The following is a 25655-nucleotide window of genomic DNA, read 5'->3' as shown; positions in this document are numbered from 1 at the left end:
TCTCCTGCCTCAGCCTCCCGAGTAGCTGGGACTACAGGCGCCCGCCACCTCGCCCGGCTAGTTTTTATATATATATATATATATTTTTAGTAGAGACGGGGTTTCACCGTGTTAACCAGGATGGTCTCGATCTCCTGACCTCGTGATCCGCCCGTCTCGGCCTCCCAAAGTGCTGGGATTACAGGCTTGAGCCACCGCGCCCAGCCTATTTGTTGCTTATTAAGGTGACTTTGAAGTGATCCTGAATAGGTAGTCTAAGTATTCCTGTAACTGGAAAGGTGTATCACTGATGGTAAATTAATACATTTTCATTCTCCTTCAGATCAGTTGCTGTGAATTTGGTAAGACTGAATCAGTTTCCTTAAGCTTGGTCAATTTTGATCTTATAGGTTTAAAAATATCGAGTTTGTGGACTCACAAAACTGAGTATCAGAATCTTGTGAAGACAGATACTCTGACAACTTTAATTACAAACAGTACTTCATAGTTTCCCATGTGCTGCTTTATATATTGTCATTTGAAATAATAGCTATAATAGCTCAGATAGCAAGAATAATTTTTAACCTTTAGGATGGATGTCAAGACATTTAATACTTTTTTTTTTTTTGAGATAGGGTCTCACTTTGTCCCTCAGGCTGGAGTACAGTGACATGATCTTGGCTCACTGTAGCCTTGACCTCCTGGGCTCAAGTGATCCTGCAGCCTCAGCCTCCCGAGTAGCTGGGACCACAGGTATGCACCACCATACCCGGTTAATTTTTGTAGTTTTTGTAGAGATGGGTTTTCGTCATATTGCCTAGGCTGGTCTTGAACTCCGGAGCTCAAGCAATCTGCCCACCTCGGCCTCCCAAAGTGCTAGAATTACAGGTGTGAGCCACTGTGTCTGGCAAGACATTTAATATTTATTTTGTTTTGTTTTTTTTTTGAGACGCAGTCCCGCTCTGTCGCCCAGGCTGGAGTGTAGTGGCCGGATCTCAGCTCACTGCAAGCTCCGCCTCCCGGGTTTAAGCCATTCTCCTGCCTCAGCCTCCCCAGCAGCTGGGACCACAGGCGCCTGCCACCTCGCCCGGCTAGTTTTTTGTATTTTTTAGTAGAAACGGGGTTTCACCGTGTTAGCCAGGATGGTCTCGATGTCCTGACTTCGCGATCCGCCCGTCTCGGCCTCCCAAAGTGCTGGGATTACAGGCTTGAGCCACCGCGCCCGGCCTGACATTTAATATTTAATAGATGTTGTAATGTACTTGGGTGAAAACTGAGGTGCAATTAGAGGCAGCCCAATGACACATATTGCAATGTGGGAGGATAATTTTCTCAAGGGTAGGATCAAAGTCTAGCTGGGATCATTGTTGAAGTAGTAAAGGTGTGTGTTTATTTTTTGTGAAAAAGAAAAAAGCAATGATGCCAACACTAGTCGGTTGATGTATCTTTGAACTATATCTCAGGCAGTCATAAAAGATGGGACTGAAATTATTCCCACTTTTCTTTTGTGACAAAAGTTTCAAAGAACGAAGGTTAGAATTAGAACAGAGAATAGTTTTTCTTCTAAGTGGCCTGTGTGATGACTGGTTTTTTATGTATGCTAGGAAATATTAATGTATAATCTTAATGTTTCTTTCTTTTTTTTTTTTTTTTTTTTGAGACGGAGTCTCGCTCTGTGGCCCAGGCTGGAGTGCAGTGGCCGGATCTCACCTCACTGCAAGCTCCGCCTCCCGGGTTCACGCCATTCTCCTGCCTCAGCCTCCCGAGTAGCTGGGACTACAGGCGCCCGCCACCTCGCCCAGCTAGTTTTTTGTATTTTTAGTAGAGATGGGGTTTCACCGTGTTAGCCAGGATGGTCTTGATCTCCTGACCTCGTGATCCGCCCGTCTGGGCCTCCCAAAGTGCTGGGATTACAGGCTTGAGCCACCGCGCCCGGCTTAATGTTTCTTTTATCTCAACCACTTTTGGAAGTGGTGACTCTGAGCTAAGTGGCAATATGACTAATGAAAAAGGTCAAAACAAAATAACCTACCCACGTGCAATATCTTAAGACTCAATCTATTATGTTTTGTATTGACAAAGAATTATATTAAAATAATGTTGCCATTATTGATATCTTCAGTCTACAACATAAAGGAGGAAAAGAAACATTACGTCTATAACATGTAACATGTTATGATTTAATTCAATCCTCTTCCATTTTTTACTTAGTTAACATTTTCAAATTTTTGTGCCTAGTTAATTTTAAGAAATTGTAATGTGATTCAAACAGATTCATTAATATTTAAAAAAATCAATGGCCGGGTGCGGTGGCTCAAGCCTGTAATCCCAGCACTTTGGGAGGCTGAGACGGGCGGATCACGAGGTCAGGAGATCGAGACCATCCTGGCTAACCCGGTGAAACCCCCTCTCTACTAAAAAATACAAAAAACTAGCCGGGCGAGGTGGCGGGTGCCTGTAGTCCCAGCTACTGGGGAGGCTGAGGCAAGAGAATGGCGTGAACCCGGGAGGTGGAGCTTGCAGTGAGCTGAGATCAGGCCACTGCACTCCAGCCTGGGAGACAGAGCAAGACTCCGTCTCAAAAAAAAAAAAAAAAAAAAAAAAAATCAAATTTAGAATGTTTTCAGGAAGCAAAAAGACAACTCTACAAATGAATATACAGACAATCCCTGACTTAACGATGGTTTGACTTCAGATTTTTCAGCTTTCTGATGGTTCAAAAGCAATGGAGTAGAAACCATCCTTCAAGTATCCATACAACCTTTTTGTTTTTCACTGTTAGTATAGTATTCAATAAATTACAAGAGCTATTCAATACTTTATTATAAAAATACACTTTGTGTTAGATAATTTTGCCCAACTGTAAGCTAGTTTAATTGTTCTGAGAATGTTTAAGGTAGGCTAGGCTAAGCTATGACGTTTGGCAGGGTAGGTGTATTAAATGCATTTTTGACATGATATTTTCACTTCATCATAGTCGGTTTATTACTCTATCATGAGTTGAGGGGCATCTGTATTAAATCTAATACTGATACAATAATATCAAGGCGATTCATCATTACAGTTTATGATAATACATGGTACCTTATTATGCATAATTCCATCTTCAGTTTCTTCTCCCCAAGGCTGCCCATCATCAAATAAAGGTGAACTTTCTTTCATGGCAGTATGTATCTAATTAGTACACAAGCAAGAAAAGCAAGTTGATTTGAAAAATGCAACTTTCATATTTTGGCAAATTCTGATTTTAGTGTCAATTTTAGAAGCATTTACATTATTGTGTAACTAAAAGTCTCTTTTGATAGGTCATTATATTGAACATTAACACTTTTGACTTTATTTTGAATAAAACAATTTGAAGGTATCCTTTTGATAATTTCAAAACCCTTTCGTTTAGTAACTAAACTCTTCAGGATCTACAAAGGACGGACTCTATATTTACTTCCGTTCTACAGGGAAAAATGTTGACCTTTATGCTGTTATTAACCCACTGAGAGCAAACAGACACATTTTAATGCAACTTTAAGAATCCAAAACAGAATTGTCACATAAAAGGTGAGCCAATAATAATTTTTCTCTTTGAGCTCAGTTTTGGTGCTCAAATGTTAATCAAGTAACCCATTCAGTATGTAAAATATGAACTTTAGATGAAATTTTATAATAGAAAATCTTTAGAAATACAATAGTTCCAATTGAAAGTGATAACATAAATTGTAGCAAAACATTCAGATGTTTAAAATTGACAAGCTAAAAGGAAAATAGTTAAAGCTTTTTAAGGCATAGAAATTCCATTTTGGAATGCCTGTTTTTATATCTTCTTTTAAAAATATAACATTTAAAGCATGAAAAAATAGAAAATTTAAATGAAATTGCTATAAATATACATAAATGTAGATATAAATACAGATATACTAGATATAAATATATCTATTAATATCTATTATTAACTTGATATATAGATATCTAGATATAAATATGTATTTTTTTTTTGAGACGGAGTCTCACTTTGTCACCCAGGATGGAGTGCAGTGATGCAATCTCAGCTCACTGCAACCTCTGCCTCCCAAGTTCAGGTGATTCTCCTGTCTCAGCCTCCGGAGTAGCTGGAATTACAGGCATGAGCCACCATGCCTGGCTAATTTTTATATTTGCAGTAGAGACGGGGTTTCACCATGTTGGCCAGGCTGGTCTCAAACTCCTGACCTCAGGTGATCCAACCGCCTTGGCCTCCCAAAGTACAGGGAATAACAACAATAACAAAAACTGGGAATAATACGGCACCTGGCCAAGATATAAATATGTATCTAATAGTATAATGAACACTAAGTATAAGAATACTAACTTCTAAGATAAGGATTATGCAGTAGGAGTACATAAAAGAAGAATGGGGTTTCGAAAAACAATTAAGTTTTGTCATCTTGGAACTCACATACAGGATTTCTCAGGGAGACAATGTCCTTAGCCTAGAGTTGTTTGCCCTGCTACCCCTTTCCTATTCTAAAGGCACTCAGAAGATCTAAGGTGGATGCAGAAGAGCTCTAACAACTGGGTCTTTTATCTTGTCTTTGTTTTGACAAGGCCTCAGGTGGCAGACAGATTTTTTTTTTGAGACAGAGTCTCCCTTTGTCGCCCACCCTGGAGTGCAGTGGCTGAGATCTTGGCTCACTGCAACCTCCGCCTCCTGGGTTCAAGCGATTCTTCTGCCTCAGCCTCCCGAGTAGCTGGGATTACAGGCACCCGTCGCCATGCCTACGTTTTGCATTTTTAGTAGAGATAGCGTTTCACTATATTGGCCAGGCTGGTCTCAAACTCCTGACCTCAGGTGATCCACCCACCTCGGCCTCCCAAAGTGCTGGGATTACAGGCATGAGCCACCGTGCCCGGCCAACACACAGATTTAATAAAGTCTGAAAGACATGTAGGGCAGAACCCAAGATAAGGAACAGAATCTTGTATCTTGTCATCAGGGTAAAGACAGTTTCTGTCACCTTGTCAAGGTCCTTATGAAAACTCTTGCTACTTTGCAAGATTCAAGGAGAGCCTTACACCGGGACATACAGGGACATACAGATCCCCAAGAGCTATAGAAAAGACTACTGAAAGGATTGAACAATTATGAACTAGGAAGACTGGTTGAAATAGTTTCAACCTATAATTGTAGATATAAAAAGTATAGATTTGGATCATGTTTTCAACTAAAGGTGGCATTTTCTACTATAACACCACTTCTTAATATTGTGAGACATCAGAGGAGGAAAAGGACACAGAGGGATCTGGGATAAGTCAGGCCCAAGTCCACTTTGATCACTAACCAAAAGGCTAACAAGACGCTCCTGAAGTGTATGCAACCCTCCTATTTATGGTCCTTAGTAGAGAAGACATGGTAACTTTGGCTAAATTATTATCACTTAGACACTGTAATAAGGACTGATTATTTGCCAAGTTCTGTGCAAGGAGGCATAGTGAGATAGGAAATCAAAGTTTATTTACAAAGCATGAACAAACAATTCAGGAGCATAACGAATAATAAACAATGAACAAATAGAGGTCATTAGGAAATCAACCTATTAGATCAACAGGTCAAGACAACAACAATAATTTCAATACATCCTGCAAAAGCATAGGATAACCTTCAAAGATCATTCTTGATAAAAGTGAATAAACTTCAACATGAAAAACATTATTTTCTACTGAATACATCATATTAAATGATAAAATGAAAAATATTTAATTTAAAAATAGTGGTCAGTAATAGAAATCAACTGAGAACAGTAGTTGTAATAAAGCAATTCAATAAGGGTAGTAAACACAAAAAACTCTTTTAGTAATAATCACCATAGAAATAGAACTAAAAAAAGAGAAACCTGTTCATCATAGTAACAAAACACATGGCATTGATTAAAAAATATGTTGTTTGATATTAAGAAAACTACATGGCCAGGTATGGTGACTCATGCCTGTAATCCCAGCACTTTGGGAAGCTGTGGCAGGTGGATCACCTTAGGTCAGGAGTTCAAGACCAGCCTGGCCAACATGGTGACACCCTGTCTCTACTGAAAATACAAAAATTAGCCGGGCATTGTGGTGGGCACCTGTAATCCTAGCTACTTGGGAGGCTGAGGCACGAGAATTGCTTGAACCTGGGAGGTGGAGGTTGCAGTGAGCTGAGATCACACCACTGCATTCCCGCCTGGGCGACAAAGCAAAACTCTGTCTCAAAACAAACAAACAAAAAAAAACCAAAATAAAAAAACCCCATAAAACGAAAAAACAAAAAACAAAAACAAAATCTTACTGAAGGAACAAAAGAGATGACTAAATGAGATTTAACACTTTCCCAAATGACAAGATTAAACACTGACAGGATGGAAATTTCCCCTTATATATCATGAATTCAATGTTATATCAATAATAACAAAATCACAAGATTTTGTTAAAATCTGAAAAAATAGAGAGTGAGGATATGACAATAACTAACACTGTGAAAAGAAGTAAGAATGTTCCTCCTCTAGATAAAATATATTAGAAAGTGACAGGAATTAGTGTGGTCATGAAGCAGGGATAGAAAAAAAAGAGCAGAGAAATAGGTTTAATTAAGAACATACTGGTGACAGTTCAAACTGTGGGGAAAATATCAGTTATTTATTTCTGAGATGGAGTTTTGCTGTGTTGCCTAGGCTGGAGGGCAGTGGTGTGATACTGGCTCACTGCAACCTCCACCTCCTGGGTTCAAATGATTCTCGTGCCTCAGCTTCCAAAGTAGCCGGGACTTCAGGCATGCACCATCACACCCGGCTAATAATTTTGTATTTTTAGTAGAGACGGGGTTTTGTCATGTTGACCAGGCTGGTCTCTAACTCCTGACCTCAGGTGATCTACCTGCCTCCATCTCCCAAAGTGCTGGGATTACAGGCATGAGACACAGCACCTGGCCAATATCAGTTATTCCATAAATGGGACTGAGATACATCAGTGAATCATTTAAAAAAGAAGGCCTTCTCTTTCTTATACTAACATCAATTGGAGATGAATTAAGATTTAAACACAGCACAAAGATTTACATACACATAAAAATACTAGGAGAAAATTTGAAAAATTGTGTTTTAAAAAACATTGGGGAGGAAAAGAGGCCTTCCTAAACGTGGCTAAATTTCTAGGCTTATGTTAAGTGAGAGAGAAAATTAGAAAAAGAAACCTGCAGTCTCTCATGGATTAATACATCACATCATGCAAAGCAATATAAAAGGGAGGGGATTCCAACTTAAATAATGGGCTTGGAGGGCCGGGCGCGGTGACTCACGCCATTTAATCAATGCCATGTTTAATCTCAGCACTTTGGGAGGCTGAGGTGGGCGGATCACAAGGTCAGGAGATTGAGACCAGCCTGGCTAACATGGTGAAACTCCATCTCTACTAAAAACACAAAAAATTAGCTGGATGTGATGGCGGGTGCCTATAATTGCTGCTACTCCGGAGGCTGAGGCAGAGAATTGCTTGAACCTGGGAGGCGAAGGTTGCAGTGAGCTGAGATTGCACCACTGCACTCTAACCTGGGCGAAAGAGTGAGACACGTCTCAAAAAAAAAAAAAAAAAAAAAAAAAAAGAGGGGCTTGGAGGTATCGCAAGAGGCCCCTCCCCAAGTGAAGCTACTGTAGGTAATCCACGAGCTCCACATGCTATCTCCCAACCACACAATATCATAAGCTGCTTAGGCAAACAAGGGTTAAGTGTTCTAGTGACAATGGGGATATCTGATGGTGAGAGCAAAAAAGTAGTTATCAAATGTCCATGGGCATCACTGGAGAGAAACAAGTTGAATGCATAAATGTTATATAAAAAGTCCAATGAAACTTGGATTTTTATTAATGGGCTATGGCATTGGAATTCTGCTGTCTTGACAATGGGTGGTACTAGATGTATCAGCATGGCTCTGGGGTCAAAATCCATACACCCAGTGCCTGACTTCATTTAGTTAAAGGCTTGCTGATGGCCAAGACAGTGTCAGGGGAATAGTATTAGCTTTAGGAATTCTAGCACTAAGTAGGACAGGAAACTCAGAAGCTACAACAGGAGAGACTGCATTAAATTAGATAAAAACTCACATTTCTGAACAGACAAAACAGCACATGAAATTAAAAAACAAAGAAAGAGAGAAAAAAATTACTTGCACCATATAGACGGGAGCTAATTTCTCTGACTCAACCATTTTTGACTTACAAAATGGCATTCTTGCAAATCAATACAAAAAGAGAAAAATATCAAGAGAGTACATATTGTAATAAATGTAAAAAATTCACCTTTAAAAACAAAAAATGTAAATAAGAAAAAATTAACTGTCAATTTTTTTTGCTTGTTGTGTTGCCAACTATTAAAACTATCAGTAAGTTTAATAAAGATTCAAATTCACAGCAAAAAGCAAATGGTGAAATATAAACTTGCCTAAAAAACCATGTACAAGCAAGTTAAAAGAAAAATAATGGTAAAAACATAAATTGTTTAAATATATATATACACACACACATATATACACATATACATACATATTTCTATATAAACAGCCATCTGTCACCTCCTAAACTGATAAAGGTTTGAAAACAGCAATGCTTATGGTTTGGAAAAATAGGTGTGTTCAAATATTGTTGAGCTTTTAATTGATACAAGTTTTCTAGAGAAAAATTTCTCAGTATATATCAAAAGTTTAAAAAATATACATAGAGTACTTTGCACAGCAATACACACTTTTAAAACTGTATCACAAGGGGCTGTTCATGGTGGCTCATGGCTGTAATCCCAGCACTTTGGGAAGCTGAGGTGGACAGATCACCTGAGGTCAGGAGTTTGAGACTAGCCTGGCTAACGAGGTGGAACCCTGTCCTCACTAAAAACACAAAATAAGCTGGGCGTGGTGGTGCATGCCTGTAATCCCAGCTACTCAGGAGGCTGAGGCAGGAGAATTTCTTGAACTTGGGAGGCGGAGGTTGCAGTGAGCTGAAATCATGCCACTGCCCTCCAGCCTGGGCAACAGAGTGAGACTCCGTCTCAAAAACAAAACAAAAGAAAACAAAGCAAAAAAAAACTATCACAAGGAAATGTTTTATGTTATTGTCTCTGAGTTTGGAGATTATGGTTATATCACTGCATTCTCCACACTTCTTGCAGTGAATATGGATTTTAATTAAAAAGGGTAAAAATGGGCCAGGCACGGTGGTTCACACTTGTAATCCCAGCACTTTGGGAGGCTGAGACGGGCGGATCACGAGGTCAGGAGATTGAGACCACCCTGACTAACACGGTGAAACCCCATCTCTACTAAAAAAAAAAAAAAAAAAAAAATTAGCCAGGCGTGGTGGTGGGCGCCTGTAGTCCCAGCTACTTGGGAGGCTGAGGCAGGAGAAGGGTGTGAACCCGGGAGGCAGAGGTTGCAGTGAGCCAAGATTGCACCACTGCACTCCAGCCTGGGTGGCAGAGCAAGACTGTCTCAAAAAAAAAAAAAAAAAAAAGGTGGGGGGTGAAAATGAATTTCATGAGGGAAAATAAATAATGAATTTCCTATTGATTCATTTTTTGAGTTGTAAAGCCTCATGATAATAAATAATCTCCTTGTCAATTTGGTACTTTCTTCCTTTTACCTCGTGATAATAGTTTGAAAAACTTAAAATTAAATGTGCTTTGAAAAATGAAAACTCTGAAACAGACTTTGAGAATACTGTCAAAAGACTGGGATATAAAAATATCTTTTTGAGGAAAAAACCCTTTCCCATGTATACATTTCAAAAGAACAAATCAAATACCTTGATGCAGTCTATTAGCCAAACTAAGGCTGCCACAATGTGAGGCCACGTATGAGGAGCCCCCACTGTATACATGGAGCTTTTGGATAGTGCAAAAGGATACCTATGAGAAATCAGAAAAACATAAGCTAATTTGATGTTACTATAATCTACTAAACATAATGGTTAATCAAGAAGCTACATTTAAACAATTCCACATATACACCCAGTCTTGACTTGTTTAGAGGTAAGATATGTTGGGATTCTATCCTTAGTCATCTTAATCTCTGTGTATTTCTCTGTAGATTACTTTGTACATCTATCCCCCAAGCTGCAGAACTTGATCTATACAACCAAAACGCTGGACTACTCTCCCAAAGGATCTTTTGTTCCCTCAAATTCAATATACCCCCCAATAAACAACAAGTATGTACACCTCCAAATCCATTCTTCCCTCTTTCAATTTCATCACACTCTGTTTTCACCAGGCGTGAATCCTGGTTTTTATTTTTTTTTGGCCTCTGTAAAATCTGTGGTATCCAGCCTGTCTTTTCTACTCTCTGTCACTTCAGCAGTTCAGGGCTTTATATTCTATCTTCTCTTGCTCTGTAATAACCTACGAGTAGTTTTTTTTTAACAAAGAAAAGTGTATTTAATCCATCTGTACCCATCATCAAACTTCATCAGTTACTAACAATTTGTTAATCCTTCCTGCTTCTACACCAGCAATTTTTATTTGTTTTTTTTTGTAAGCAGTTGTTTTTTTTCTCTTCAATTTATCCTACATATATTTTTCACAGTGGTCAACCTAAAACATATTATTTCTGTAACTCAAACTTTTTACAAATTGATTTAATTTGTTTCGTCTCTGTGTGCCAGTCACATCTCTAACTAATGAGAAATATACATACCCAAGGTCTTTAAAGATTCTTGGAACCTCTTCTTCAAACTTTGTGTCAGGAAGTTCGTATGAGGGACACAGGAAGCCATAAAGAAATGTGAAGATCTTCAGGAAGTCTTTAACAGAGGGAGCTTGTAGAGATTTCATGGACACATTATATGCATAACCATTTTCTGTAAGAAACTACAATAATTTTTATGAAACACCAAACATTTTGTAATGGAAAATTATTGGAAAATAATTTTCCAATAATTTTGACAACAATCACAGTTGAGATTAAAATCCTAAAGTACCTCACAGAGTTGTCGAATACATTGCTGAATGAATGCTTTGTCATTAAGTGGTCTCGGGTCCTTGATTTTCTCAGAACTGGAAAATATACCAAGTTGACTATTCCGGGATCCATGTCCACTAGTTCTGGAAATATATTTTTAAAAAGCCAGTTAAAACTATTTCCTTCTGTGATCAAGACTAAATTATTTCAAGGCAGTTTTGCATTTTAATATCAACATCAAACATTACATTCTTATAACTAAACAGATTTATCTCATTTAAAGCAGAGAAAAAGAGCAAATAATGAAGAGTAAAACATGAGGTTACAGCAGTTAAACATAAGGATATAAAACAAGGCAAGAATAAACACACACTTGGCTGGGCACAGTGGCTCATGCCTGTGATCCCAGCACTTTGGGAGGCCGACATGGGTGAATCATGAGGTCAGGAGTTTAAGACCAGTCTGGCCAAGATGGTGAAACCTCGTCTCTACTAAAAATACAAAGACATTAGCTGGATGTGTTGGCAGGTACCTGTAATCCTAGCTACTTGGGAGGTTGAGGCAGGAGAATTGCTTGAACCGGGGAGGTGGAGGTTGCAGTGAGCCAAGATCGCGCCACTGCATTCCAGCCTGGGCGACAGAGTGAGACTCCATCTCAAAAAAAAAAAAAAAAAAAAAAAAAATGCAGACAATATCACTATCTTCTCACAGGGCAGTTGTGAGGATTGATTGAAAGATTTCACATAGATAAAACACTTAATGTCTGGCCTATAGGAATGCTCCATAAATATTAGATTTCATTACTATCACCTCTAAAGTTTAGCTCTGAGATGAGTTACCTTACAAAAATACCTTAAGATTTTTTTATCAACTGAAATAAATACCAAAAATGGAAGTTTAAACCAATAAAACCAAATTGGTTTCACGGCAGAGACTTTTTTAAAAGGTGACAAGTACTTCACCTCTAAATATTTTCGAAACAATGGAAGAAACAGGTTTGTCTTAAAGTTTTGCTTTGGCGAGACAACAACATAATTTATCACCTTAATTTTGGGGTTGAACAATTTAAAAAAAATATCTATTTTATTGACATAATTTGTTGATAATAAAATGCACCTGTTTAAAGCATACAGTTTGATGAAGTTTGACAATATACGCATTTGTGTCACCTCTGCCAATCAAAATATGACCATTTCTATCATCCCCCAAAGTCTCCTTATGCCCATTAACAGTCAATCCTTCTCCAACCTGCAGCCTAGACAACTACGGACCTACTCCAGATACAGGGTTGTTCTCAAAGTGTTGTCTAGGGATCACTGAGAAGTCAAAACTAGTTTTATGATAAAACTAAGATGTTATTTGCTCTTTTCATTTTCAATCTTCCCTCATGAGCGTACAGTGGAGTTTTCCAAAGGCTGGTAACATGATGTATGATACTGTAACTGATTAAATGCAGAAGCAAGTATTAGAATCTAGCTGTCTGCTATTAAGCCGTAAGAGATCTGCAAAAACATAAAACAATGTCACTATTCTTACTGAAATTGTTATATTTTTCAAAATATGTTTTTTAAAAGTTGAAAAGATGCTATTTATGTTACCATGTAATGGACTGTTATTTTAAATTGAATATATATTTTAAATTTTTCTCAGTTTTACTTTCTACTACAGTTAATTTCGACAGATATAGCCCATAAAACAAAAGCTCTGTGGAGTTCTCATTAACCTTTTAGACTGTTAAAAAAAGACTAAAATGTTGGACTAGATGATGTTTTTTCATTTTACATTTATTTTTTTGAGACAGGGCGTTTCTCTGTTGCTGCCTAGGCTGGAGTGCAGTGGCACTAACAAGGCTCACTGGAGCCTCGACCTTCTGGGCTCAAGCAAACTTGCCTAAGCCTCTTGAGTAGCTAGGATTATAGCTGTGCGCTATGATGCTTGGCTAATTTTTAAATTAAAAAAAGTTTTTTTTTGAGACAGAGTTTCACTATCACCCAGGGTGGAGTTCACTGGTACGATCTCAGCTCACGGCACCCTCCGCCTCCTGGGTTCACATGATCCTCTTGCCTCAGCCTCCCAAGTAAATGGGATTACAGGCATGTGCCACTGCCCCCAGCTAATAATTGTATTTTTTGTAGAGACAGGGTTTCACCATGTTGCCCAGCTGGGTCTTGAACTCCTGAACTCAAGTGATCTGCCCGCCTTGGCCTCCCAAAGTGTTGGGATTACAGGTGTGAGCCACGACACCTGGCTAATTAAAAACAATTTTTTTTTGTAAAAACGGGGTCTTGCAATGTTGCCCAGGGTGGTCTTGAACTCTTGGACTCAAGATCATCTCAGCCTCCCATCTCAGCCTCCCAAAGTGCTGGGATTACAGGTGTGAGCCACTGTACCTGGTCTACATGCCTGCCTGGCTAATTAAAAAAATGTAGGGTCAGAGTCTTGTCATGTTGCCCAGGCTGGCCTTGGACTCTTGAACTCAAGCAATCCTCTCATCTCGGCCTCCCACAGTGCTGGGATTACAGGTGTGGCCACCATGCCTGGCCACTCCTTATTTTAAAATGCGATGACTCCATTGTGTCTGAAAGCTAGGTATAGAATTTTCGATCAACTATTTACTTGTAACAATGAAACAGTGGTCTGAATGTGTTAGCTATACTGTCTAAAGCAGATATGACCTAAAATTTTAACCATTTAAAATCAGAGGAAAACTAGATTATAACTTTTCTCTCGAAAGGAACCATGTCATCTAATGTATTTGTTCTCTGAGGGCAACAATGTATGGCTATAAGAATCCCTTTATTAGAGCTAATAAAAAATATAATTACCTTTTGCCAAATAGTGAGACTTTTCTTTCAGATGTTGGTTTGTTTATACTCAACTTTCCAAAGGTTGGTTTCTCTTTGCTTTCAAGAAAAATAGAAAACAACTCTTTAAAATAAAAATAAAAATTAACTTGAGAAACTTTCAGAAATATATTAGAATCAACAACTCTTCCCCACTACCTATAAAAATAATTCAAAAATCATAAAAATGTTTAGCAGTCATGAAAGCTGTTACAAACAGGATGGGCTACACACGGTACTATAAGTTATAATGCTTGTAATGTTGGGGGGACCAGCAGAGGTCCCTCTGGCGTATGTACCCTTTGGTAGATTTAGTCTTTGTTTTAACCTCAGCACGCTCTGTTTTACTCATCTCATTTTTAATAACTATCTAAACATTTTCTACCCTAAATTTGCATTTCCAAAGGGTAAAAACAAGGTGAAAAAACACCCCTGAAGGTAAAGAACAAGATAGAAAATTTGTAGCTCAGAGACACAGAACATACTTTCAGGCCTAAATATCATTATTATTATTACTTTCTAATTTTAAATTAACAGAAAAAACTAAAAATTGACACATAATTGTACCGATTTATGGGGTAGATAGTGATGCTGTGATACATATAATGTACAGTGATCAGATCAGGGTAATTACCATATCCATCATCTCAAACATTTATCATTTCTTTGTGTTGGGAACAGTCAATATTCTCCTAGCTATTTAAAACTATACAATATGTTATTGTTAACTATAGTCATTATACAGTGCTATAGAACAACAGAACTTATTCCTCCTATTTAGCTATAATTTTGTGTCCTTTTACAGATCTCTCCCTATTTCCCTCTTCTCTTTACCCTTCCCAGCCAGTAGCATCCATTTTATTTTTTACTTCTATGAGATAAACTTTTTTCAGCTTCTACCTATGAGAACATGTGCTGTTTAATTGTCTATTCCCGGCTTATTTCACTTATTTGCCAAGACAAAGAAAAGTGTAGGTAAGAAGTCCAGTTAAGACAAAATGGTCAAAGGTAAGGCTTGTTACACAGATTTAAGTCTTTGGCTTCTCTGCAGAACAAAAATCCTATCTACATTATGATTCCCACTATCTTAACCACATTTACATTTTTTTTTTCTTTTAGAACCTACTCTGTATCAGAATGTAGCTGCACTTATTACATTATCTAAACTGCAGGCAAAAAACATTGACAATGGTGACCTTTTAGCTTATAATACAATTAAAGGCATAATGTCTTTTTGGCATAAGTAACGTATAACAGCACAAAAATTTTCCTGGTTTACAGTATTCAAAAGGAAAAATATATAAATATTTCAAATTTCTAAAAGTAGCACAGGCTCATGTTATGTAAATCCAACTAATTTAAAAACAGTTAGCAAGTAATTTGTACCTCAGTCCTAGAGAAGAATTTACACAGCTCTACAATGGCTTACAGATAGCCTTCTCTTATCTGGAAGATAATCACTCATAATGAAAAACTATAGTTTTATGATAGCAAGTTCTTTCAGATATTTTTTCCAGCAGATCTTGAGGGATGAGTTTGGGGGAGTGGTGTTTTGTAGGCTGCTACTATATTATACGTTATTACGAGAGCAAATAATTTTGCTCTGATTTGATTGAAGCTTTGCTAATTGGAGATATCTCAGTGAACTCTAAGTTACAGCACAGAGTCTGCTTAAACAAGTAGCTCTAGAATAAAAGAGAAATATAAGAGAGTACTGAAGAAGAATTAACAGTCCTTTTAGGGGGTGCCTGGTAAAGCATTTGGCTTTGGGAATTTAAGAAATAAATGAGACACACAACACCTAGCAGAGTATCATGTCCACTTTTAGATTTCATTGATCTAAAATTAGGTACCCCTGGGAACAGACAAGATTCACCAAGACATCACTCATATTACATATTTGTATTAATTATTTTGATGATTTCTTTGCTTAAGATGATAAAGCATGCAAGCTGGAACCACAAGGGAAATACTCACGTTTGAGGGGTATAGAGGCCTTGTTTATTTACATCCTGGGATCTCAGCTCCTGCATGGAGAGGCGGCCAGCACCACCGGTGGACACTGAACTGCGCTTCATGCTGATGACCTACATTCACGAATTCAGTATTAAAAAAAAACTTTCCAGACAGAGATGGTACATTAAGCAACTATTTATCCTTAAACAGAAAAGCAGTCAGGTTTCATTGTTTCTTCAAGATCATCATCTTTCCCCTGGGGTATCTGTATTAGTCAATGAGCACTGAAGTTCTCATTTGCAGGGAACATCTATTTAATTCCATTTAAAAATATTCAACATAAACATTTATTAACTGCCCACTATGTGTAAGGGAGTGTGCTAGGCAATGCAGGAGAAGCAAAGATGAGTAAGTTACGGTTTTTGCCTTCACAAAGGTATCCGTGGTAGCTAAAGCCCTGTCTATTACCCACACCACATCACTGCTGTTGGCTGTGCCTACTTCAACAGGAAGACAAAAAAATTACCTCAAATTCTCTTTTTCACCTCAAAATGTTTCCTTTTCTTTGGTTTCAGAGAATGGAACTATTCTGTTTTCCTAATGTCAATCTCTCCTGCTCTATCCTTAACCCACTGTTTCCTCAATTACTGCCCTTTTGGCATGAATCTCCCCTTCAACAAGGATAAATCATCTGGTCCATAAAATGGTCTATAGGCTGCCTCCATTTACAAAGCACAATAACAGGTCACTCCCTTCACATCTGCTAAAAAGGTTGTCTCCTAGGATACACATGATTGACAAAACTTTTGATCCTGTCTCATCTCTGCACCCAGACTTCTCAGGTCCTGCCCTGGCTTTCAGGAAGGCGACAATCCTTTTACTTCTCTGGGTACTCCTTAGTCTTTTACACTGATTACACTCTTCTTGGTTTTGGCCGCCTATTCCTTCTTCAATGTGCGCTTTTTCATCTATTCAACTTTTCCACCCACACCTGTGTGTCCACGTTTAATCTCCACTTATAATGTGCTCTCATGATTTAAGATGAAGACTTCTACGCAATCCTACACGGCCACTAAGAAGCTACACTAGTATTAGGATGCAACCCATCCAACGGATCCTCTCTTGTCCGTCTCTTTCCGCCCCCTTCAATTCTTCCCCGTTTCCTCTCCCGAGCCTCCAATCCTCATCAGTGTCCCCCAGGGCCTCCCCTTTCCTCCTTGGGAAATCCTTGCCACCAGAAATTTAACGGACCCCGTGAAACCAGCGCCTCGCACAGTTTTGGCCTGGAGGCTTCTCTCAACAGCAAACAAACACCAAAACATTGCCCCAGGACCTCTAAATTGAAGTCATTTGCGCCATTACTTTCTTCATCCAGAACACTTCTGCAGAAACAAAGTTAATTCAATGTCATCAGTCACCTTTTATCCAGTTTCCTGATACGACCCAGGGACCAAATTTCTGTAAACCGTGCAAGTATCCGCTAGATAGGACAGCAGTCATCAAAACACCAGCTCCTTCCTCCGCCCGCCAAGGCCGTTCGAATTTGAAATTCTCCGCCGGCGCTGACGTCATTACGCACGACGCGCTCCGTAACTTTCATGCGACCGCCTGGTCGCTGGAAGTCTGTGTGCTGGTCGTGCCCCGCCGCCTCACCCAGGAACTGGTGTCTGTGGGCCAGTTTAAGCGTCCCTTCGAAATCGGATCCCGTCTTTAGGGCACGACCCCTAAAGTTTGGTCTGAAGACTCGTGAGCAGCCTGAGCGCCGAGGAGCGCCCTGAGCGCTCCAACTAGCCCTGGAAACGTTTTTCCGTACAGCAACATGGCGGCGCCCATGGACTCTTAGAAAAAGAGAGGTTTTTTCCTGTCTCTTTCTGAAGGACTGAAAGGGGAGTTTTTCTTGATCACTATTTAGATGGGTGCTGTTTTCATAAGGAGAGTCTGGGAAGGCGGCGTCCGCTTTTCTGACAAGGGAAGAGGTGAGGTGGGAGAGGGGCTGCGGAGTGAGGGCGGTGGGCTCCAAGGATTGCGTTAGTACGGCTGCCGCCGAAATTCGGGGTCAGTATTTGATCGCTTGTAGGAGTCTCATGGTCCTCTAGTGGTGGCTGACCTGTGAGAGGCTAGGAAGAATCCGAGTGGTTGGGGGCGGGCGGCGAGGGAGTGGATGTGAAGCAGAGACGCAGGAGAGGGGTACCCTGACAACGGTAACAGTAAATCACTTTGCTAAAATAGGATTTCCTCGCTGCTGTGAGTTTGAACCCAGAAACAGGCACTGCCCGGTACCTGGAGAGTGGTGGTGATGAAAGATCTCACAGCTCCAGGAAGTCTGGATACTTGGGTCTGGTAGCAATTGTGCCATTAACTAGCGTTGTTATTTTTGGGCAGGTTGCCTTTCTGCTCTGAGTTTCAATTTTCCCTTCTGAATTTCTGGCTCTCAGTAGCCATTCCAGGACTATTTGACATCAGCTGTGGCCTATGAAGGGGATGGGGAGGAACCAAGGATTATATTAATATAAAAATTATATTAAAATTAGGCAACAGTCCGATAATAGAAAGTCTCCTTGTGGAATACTGTTAGCTTAAACTTTACCTACAGATTGTTAAATCCTTAGCACTAATGTTTTCCCCAGAAAATATTAATGGAAACATCGTTTGCTTTTCAGACTAGATAGTTGTTGCTTCAAAAGGTGGTTTTACACAAATACGAAATTTAAAAAAACTTTAGTACAGAAAGAATTGCTTATATTTCGGTATACATCCACAGTTCAGCATTTAGTGGTCCTGGCAGCAATTTGCCAGGAAGTCAAGCCTGACAATTTCCTGATATTCCTGCTGTGCACCCCAAGTTCTTAATCACTGCTGAGGATCTTGAGAAGCAGCAGCACCAAAACCAAAGTAGGCACCAAATTCAAGGTTCTTTTGGTTCCAGTTGTCACATTTCAAGCTAGACTCCAATAGATTGCAAGGGTGATCAAATGAGAGCCCTTTTTAAAACTTCAATTTTTAAGAGCAAGCACAATTTCAGGAAAAGAAAACAATTCAGAGGGATCATGTGTGCTTATAGTTGTCTTCATGTGGCCTTTTCCCAGGTTTAACTACCAAGGACCCTGAGAGCCGGGGTGTCTGAATAACCCTGGTGACTCTTCTTTTCACCATATCAAAACCTGAGTTAAAAGGCTGATGATAACAGCAGAAAGTGGCAGGGCTGAGGACCCAATATTCATTTCCTAGGCTGGTGGAGAGTGAATAAATGTGCTAGCAACCTTACCTTATGGCTTCTGGTCAAAGCAAGGACGTGTTGGGTGGTGACAGTGCAAAAAGAGACTTGACGGGGAGGGAGCAGCATCTCTTGATAAAGGTGGGGAAGAGAAGATATGGGGAAAGCCCTGAATTCCTCATGGAAGGCCAATCTCAGAGGGGAGCAGAGTGGAGGGCTTATGATCTGTGCTTTGGCCAAGGTGGGAGTGGAAGAGGTGGGGACAGGACAGTGATTTGGAAGGAGTATCATTGAATGCTTAAACTGAGTGCCCGCACACTCAGCAGTGGTCCCACAGACTTCGATCTTGGCATCTACTCTAACAAGCCTCCCAGGCTAGAGGGCTGTTGCAGGGGGTGGGGGTGGGAGGCAGGGAGAGCGGTAAGGGGAGAAGGCAGAGACCCTAGGCCTTGTAAGGAGCAGCAAGGTGATTGTGTGATGTCTTTCCACACTTGAATTAGATGTACCTCACCAGTTATGATGGGGATCAATTTAAATATACTTTCTTGATCCTGTCGCTTGACAGGATGATGTGTTATAGCACAACTTACATATTTCAAATGGACAAAAGTTTGTATCATTCACAGTATCTTAAGATATATTTCTTTTGAATAGGAGCAGCCTTTCTAGTACTTTGAGGTCTACAAGATGTATCTAGAAAATTTACTACTGTTGAAAATGAAGACTGCTTAAATTGAATGGGGGTGGGGAAAAGGGACTGTGGTTTTTCTTTTTGATTAATTGCTGTAACACTGTCTTTCAGGCTGCTGAGGGAGTTTCATGTTTTCTTTAGATGTCATTAGGTGTCCAACTTCTTCTAAGACAACTTTGATGCTATGTGAATTCTACTATTTTGCTGGCACTGAAATGGCTCTTGAGCCCACCACTCCTTTAGAACAGCTAATTCCATATTAATTTTTGTTACACATCTTACAGAGGGGAGTGCTGCTGAGTATTTAGGTCCACATTCTATTTTTTTTTTTTTTTCGAGACGGAGTCCCGCTCTGTCGCCCAGGCTGGAGTGCAGTGGCCAGATCTCAGCTCACTGCAAGCTCCGCCTCCCGGGTTTACGCCATTCTCCTGCCTCAGCCTCCGGAGTAGCTGGGACTACAGGCGCCCGCCACCTCGCCCGGCTAGTTTTTTTGTATTTTTAGTAGAGACGGGGTTTCACCGTGTTAGCCAGGATGGTCTCGATCTCCTGATCTCGTGATCCGCCCGTCTCGGCCTCCCAAAGTGCTGGGATTACAGGCTTGAGCCACCGCGCCCGGCCACATTCTATTTTAAGGCTGCATATTCAGTTTTCGTAAATTGTTCTTGGAGGCCCAGTTATCATCCCTGTCCATTTGGTAAGGGTCATGTCTTTATCGTCTTCAAGACTCTAGCTAACTGTGCCATCTCATACTCCTTTTTTTTTTTTTGAAACGTAGTTTCACTCTTACTGCCCTGGCTGGAGTGTAGTGGTGCAATCTCGGCTCACTGCAACCTCTCCCTCCTGGGTTCAAGTGATTCTCATGCCTCAGCCTCCCAAGTAGCTGGGATTACAGGTGCATGCCGCCATGCCCAGCTAATTTTTGTACCATTAGTAGAGACAGGGTTTCACCACGTTGGCCAGGCTGGTCTCGAACTCCCAACATCAGGCCATCAGCCCGCCCCGGCCTCCCAAAGTGCTGGGATTACAGGCGTGAGCCACCATGCCTGGCCATCCCTTTCTAACCTTCTTCAGATTCTTCCAACAGTTGGAAATTGAGAGGTACTCCTACTCTTGAGCCTGTCGTGGCTGCCATCATGTGTCACTGTCACTCTTAGGCTGGCCCTTTCTTCCCTCTAATTTATTTCTGACACTATTTGTATCTTGAGATAGTGCACATCTCCCAGATTCATTGTATAGACATGAATGATTATATCATTGGTCAGTGGTGATCAACTCAGCCTCCATCCCTGCACTCAGTAAGGCTACAGGGGCTCTGAGCCAGGAACTGTGGATGAAAACCAATGTACATCACAATATCACTTATGGAGTTAGAAATTTGAATCTAAATGCTATGATTATTAATTGTGCCATTAGTCACTCATTTATTTATTATTCTGTCCCCTCTTAAGTTCTCTACCACACTGGATTTAGAAAGCAATATCTAGAACTCTAATCCATCTTTTGAACAAAGGTTGGTTCTGAGAAACCTAGTTATCCAAGTGGTATCGCTCAGAACCAATTACAGATCTAGACTCTTAACCTTGCAGTTTTGGTAGGGTTTAGTGCTTCTGATGTGCTGTTAAAATTGCATTTTCTCTGACTAGAACAATTTTTTCTTTTTACCTTATTACTCCATTGGTAGTAGTGATTAAGCAGGGCAGCTGATACTGGAGAGTGGGCTGACTTACTATGACAAGTGTAGTTTGAGAAAACGAGGGATTACCTGCTAACAGCACCTTCTGAAATTCTGTGCCCCTCTCTAGATAGGTTTATCTCATTAAAACGGGTGAATTCACATAGCTAATATAGTGTTCTTTGCTTTTACAGGATACTTTGTCCTTTTAAGGATTCAGTGACTTCCTGACTTGGAGGATAGTGGCTAGACCCAAGGACCAAAGCAAGAAGTCGTGGGGGCCCCAGAAAGACAGGAGGATCACATTGAGATTCCAGATATAAGATCAGGTTTTAACCCCCTTTGGCCAAATTTTGGCTGAAAATGTTGAATTATCAACTCTGAAATTAAAAAGAGTTTATATTAAAACATTGCAATTTTCCTTAGAATTTCTGTATATATTAACATATCATGAATGCTAAATTCTCTTCAATGTTCATGTCAGGTTTATGTACTTGTACATCACATCTTTGTGTATGAAGTGTATGTTTATTGAAATACAAGACATTGAAGAAGCTGATCTGGAAAGTTAGATTTTACTTCTAGTTCCTAATTCCCAGAGGCTTTTTTAAGGGAAGGGAATGTCTGTGGTACACCAGTTGTCAGCTGGGTGGTTACTGGATCATCTTTCTTTTATCAACAAGATAAACTATCAACTTCACCAGCATCATGAACCTTGTTGCAGTAAAAATGAGTTCACCACTTCTGTTCACTTTGAGTCTCTTCAAATGGATTCTGTGTCCTCTTCTGGAGCCTGTGCTGCATTTATTGCTTCTGACCCTACCACTAAGCCAGAGAATGATGATGGAGGAAATTACGAAAGGTTCACACAAAAATTTGTTTTTCGACCTGAACTGTTTGATGTCACCAAACCTTATATAACTCCAGCTGTTCACAAAGAATGCCAGCAAAGTAATGAAAAGGAAGATCTGATGAATGGTGTTAAAAAAGAAATCTCCATTTCTATTATTGGGAAGGTAGAATGTTTAAAGAAATATTTATTTTTCTGCAGAAAACATAATTGAGATTTATCATCTAAATGTCTTAAATATCTGGTGATTCATTAAGTATAAAGAAGAATAAGGCTTTAGCATATCCAAAATAATTTGTAGCTTTTTTCTAGCTTCAACTATTCTTAGAAGACCAAATTGCATAGCATTTCAAAAATAAGCAAAGTTGGCTGGGAAGTGAATTCTCTGTAAATTAAGCAAAGAAAATAAACCCAGAAAGCAAAAAAAAAAAAAAAAAAACCAAACAAAAAACTCCCAAAAAATCCTTTTCTTGATTAGGCATTTGTATTAATGAATATGTTTATAACTGTTTTTGCTTTAAAAAAAAAAAAGTTTTTCTGCAAAATTTCTAAGCCATAAGTGGTTTTTTGGAGGTTTTTAGAGAGCTATCCCTTGGAGATATGTAATACAAGTTTGTAAGAAGAGTGATTGTTTTAAAAATTTCTAGTGATACAAGTAGAAAGCTCCTGTGGTAAATATACCCGTTTGTAAAGTATATGTATTTGTATATCCACACTGGTGCAGTCTTTTAGTAGAGTTTTGAGAATGCCATACAGGATCAAATTAATTATGCTTTAATACTTCTTATATCTTTCAGGAGTTTAGAGGTGATTTTACAAAGTCCATTTTAGATAGATGATAATCAGCATTTTCTTTTTTTAAATTTTTTTTATTATACTTTATGTTCTAGGGTACATGTGCATTTTCTTTTTTAGTGATAGGATTAACATTCATTACTCAGGGAACAAACATTTGAGCTCTTTCGATGTGCCATTGTATGCATAGTGATAAAACAAGATGAACATAATCCCTCCCTCATGGATCTTATAATTAGGTGGAGAAGAAAGATATTAAATATGAAAGTTTGTTGAGAATTAGAATAAGGGAAGTAATAAGGAAAATACATTTTCTGAAGTAGAACTTTTTAATGTTGCGACTTTTGTGCATATTTTTCTTTTTTTAATTTTAATTTTAATTTTTAACTTTTAAGTTCACAGGTACATGTATAGGGTTGTTATATAGATAAACTTGTGTCATGGGGGTTCGTTGTACAAATTATTTCATCACCCAGGTGTTAAGCCTAGTACCCATTAGTTATTTGTCCTGATCCTTCCCCTCCTCCCATCCTCTGACCTTTACCCTCCAGTAGGCCCCAGTGTCTGTTGTTCCCCTGTATGTGTTCATGTGTTGATCCCCCCCTTTTTTTTTTGAGACGGAGTCTTGCTGCCAGGCTGGAGTGCAGTGGTGTGATCTCGGTTCACTAAAACCTCTGCCTACCAGGTTCAAGCAATTCTCCTCTCTCAGCCTCCCGAGTAGCTGGGATTACATGCGTCCACCACCATACCCGGCCAATTTTTTGTATTTTTAGTAGACACCTTGTTGGCCAGGCTGGTCTTGAACTCCTGATCTCTGGTGATCCACCTGCCTCGGCCTCCCAAAGTGCTGAGATTATAGGCGTGAGCCACCAGGCCCAGCCCCCTTTTTTCTCCCATCAAATATTTATTGGTCATCTACTGTGTGTCATGCACAGAAAAGAAAATATTTAGTGTTGTCTGAGCTCTTAGTAAAATAGTCTGTTGTGATATAAGTAATTCAGATAATAACAAGCCTTTGTAAAGGACTTTATAGTTTGCAGGGTATGGGCATTAATTTTTAATGTTTAATCTCTTAGGCTGGGTAAATTTCTCATAACATGGAAAAAAATAAATGAGCCTATGTAATAAATGTAATCTTGATGACACTGTCTGATATGCTAAAGCAAATTATACAATATTAAGTCAATTTATTTATTTAGCCAACAAACATTTATTGTTAGCTTGCTAAGAGTTTGACACAAGGTAAACACTGGGGTTTCAGCAGGACAAAGTACAAAGTCCTTACTCTATATTGCATGGCCTTATGTGTTCTTTTCTATGGAATTGTTAGATATAGAACAGTGTTAATATAAATCTGATTCATACCTAACCCTCAGATCAGTCATAAGTGCATTGGAATTTCTTTTGATAATAGCATCTGGCTAGTTCCTCTTCTCAGAAATGAAGGAAATTGAGAATAATTATACCATATAAAAAGTGATAGATGACACTAGTAACTTCATACAGTGTCATAGATTCCTTGTATTTCATGGGCGCTGAGGCTACACTTCATCATGTGGAACTAGTTCTTTTTTTTTTTTGAGACGGAGTCTCACACGCCATTCTCCTGCCTCAGCCTCCCAAGTAGCTGGGACTACAGGCGCCTAACACCACGCCCGGCTAATTTTTTTTTTTTTTTGTATTTTTAGTAGAGACGGGGTTTCACCATGTTAGCTGGGAAGGTCTTGATCTCCTGACCTTGTGATCCGCCTGCCTCGGCCTCCTAAAATGCTGGGATTACAGGTGTGAGACACTGCGCCCGGCCGGAACTACTTCTTATTAATAGCAGATAAAGCTGAGGTGACCTTTTACAATCCATTTTGTTTATGTCATTTTTAATTTACTTTGGGAAAGCTTGCCCCCTCAGTCTATACCCTTTGCATTGATTTTGACCTCAGTAGACAATTATTACTATTATTAATTATTATTAGACTGCGATATAAGACATAAATAATGTTACAATGAAAAAGCAAAATATCAACGGCAACATAACTTTTCCCCTGTAATTGATCTACCCTTTAGAAGCGTAAAAGATGTGTTGTTTTCAATCAAGGTGAATTGGATGCGATGGAATACCATACAAAGGTAAGTGTAAAATGTTCATTGATCACATTGGAAGATTAATATGAAGTAGTAGAGAATAAATGAACAACATAAATAAGGATTTTTTTCCAAAATCAAGCAATCATTTTGATCAGGCTTGGCATTTAATATATTTATTGTTAATTTTATAGTGATGAACACTTTAAACCAGTTTTGTCTGGTTTTTTTTTTTTTTTTTTTTTTTTTTTTGAGACAGTCTCATTTTGTTGCCCAGGCTGGGGTGGAGTGGTTGTGGTGCAATCTCAGCTCACTGTAGCCTCCGCCTCCTGGGATCAAGCAGTCTCATGCCTTGGCCTCCTGAGTAGCTGGGATTATAGGCATGTGCCACCATGCCCTGCTAATTTTTTGTATTTTTAGTAGAGGTGGTGTTTCACCGTGTTGGCCAGGCTGGTCTCGAACTCCTGAGCTCAGGCAATCTGCCAGCCTCAGCCTCCCAAAGTGCTAGGATTTTACAGGAGAGAGTGACTGCATCCAGCCTAAACCAGTTTTTATTGAAACTTCATGTACTTCTATTAGTTTAAATATTTAACAAAGTAAACTTATGCTATATTGGTTAAGTTTAGAGATT

At 39.3% G+C, this 25655-nt stretch overlaps 2 protein-coding genes and 1 pseudogene across 3 annotated transcripts in view; 1 reads left to right on the top strand and 2 right to left on the bottom strand.

The window, feature by feature from the left end:
• The window catches only part of NDC80 (NDC80 kinetochore complex component), a 43779-nt gene extending 26465 nt beyond the window's left edge, over positions 1–17314 (bottom strand). Inside the window, exons 1-7 of the mRNA XM_023228471.1 lie at positions 17142–17314; positions 15745–15854; positions 13750–13827; positions 10944–11067; positions 10661–10833; positions 9771–9873; positions 3064–3153 (exon numbers count right to left, since the gene is read on the bottom strand). Coding sequence (XP_023084239.1) covers positions 3064–3153; positions 9771–9873; positions 10661–10833; positions 10944–11067; positions 13750–13827; positions 15745–15845 — 669 coding nt within the window. The 5' untranslated portion in view covers positions 15846–15854; positions 17142–17314. The remainder of the gene's footprint in view (positions 1–3063; positions 3154–9770; positions 9874–10660; positions 10834–10943; positions 11068–13749; positions 13828–15744; positions 15855–17141) is intronic.
• Positions 17315–17320: 6 nt separating this feature from the next.
• The window catches only part of METTL4 (methyltransferase like 4), a 36501-nt gene continuing 28166 nt past the window's right edge, over positions 17321–25655 (top strand). For both annotated transcript variants that reach the window (XM_023228472.2, XM_023228473.3), the window contains exons 1-3: positions 17321–17699; positions 21495–22316; positions 25007–25069. In XM_023228472.2, coding sequence (XP_023084240.1) covers positions 21921–22316; positions 25007–25069 — 459 coding nt within the window. In that variant the 5' untranslated portion in view covers positions 17321–17699; positions 21495–21920. The remainder of the gene's footprint in view (positions 17700–21494; positions 22317–25006; positions 25070–25655) is intronic.
• On the bottom strand, positions 19714–20760 carry LOC111553563 (annotated as a pseudogene).

The sequence above is a fragment of the Piliocolobus tephrosceles genome, chromosome 18, assembly GCF_002776525.5.
Source record: "Piliocolobus tephrosceles isolate RC106 chromosome 18, ASM277652v3, whole genome shotgun sequence".
NCBI lineage: Eukaryota > Metazoa > Chordata > Mammalia > Primates > Cercopithecidae > Piliocolobus > Piliocolobus tephrosceles.
The sequence above is the reverse complement of the archived record's forward strand: the minus strand, read 5'-3'. Positions and strand labels throughout refer to the sequence as shown.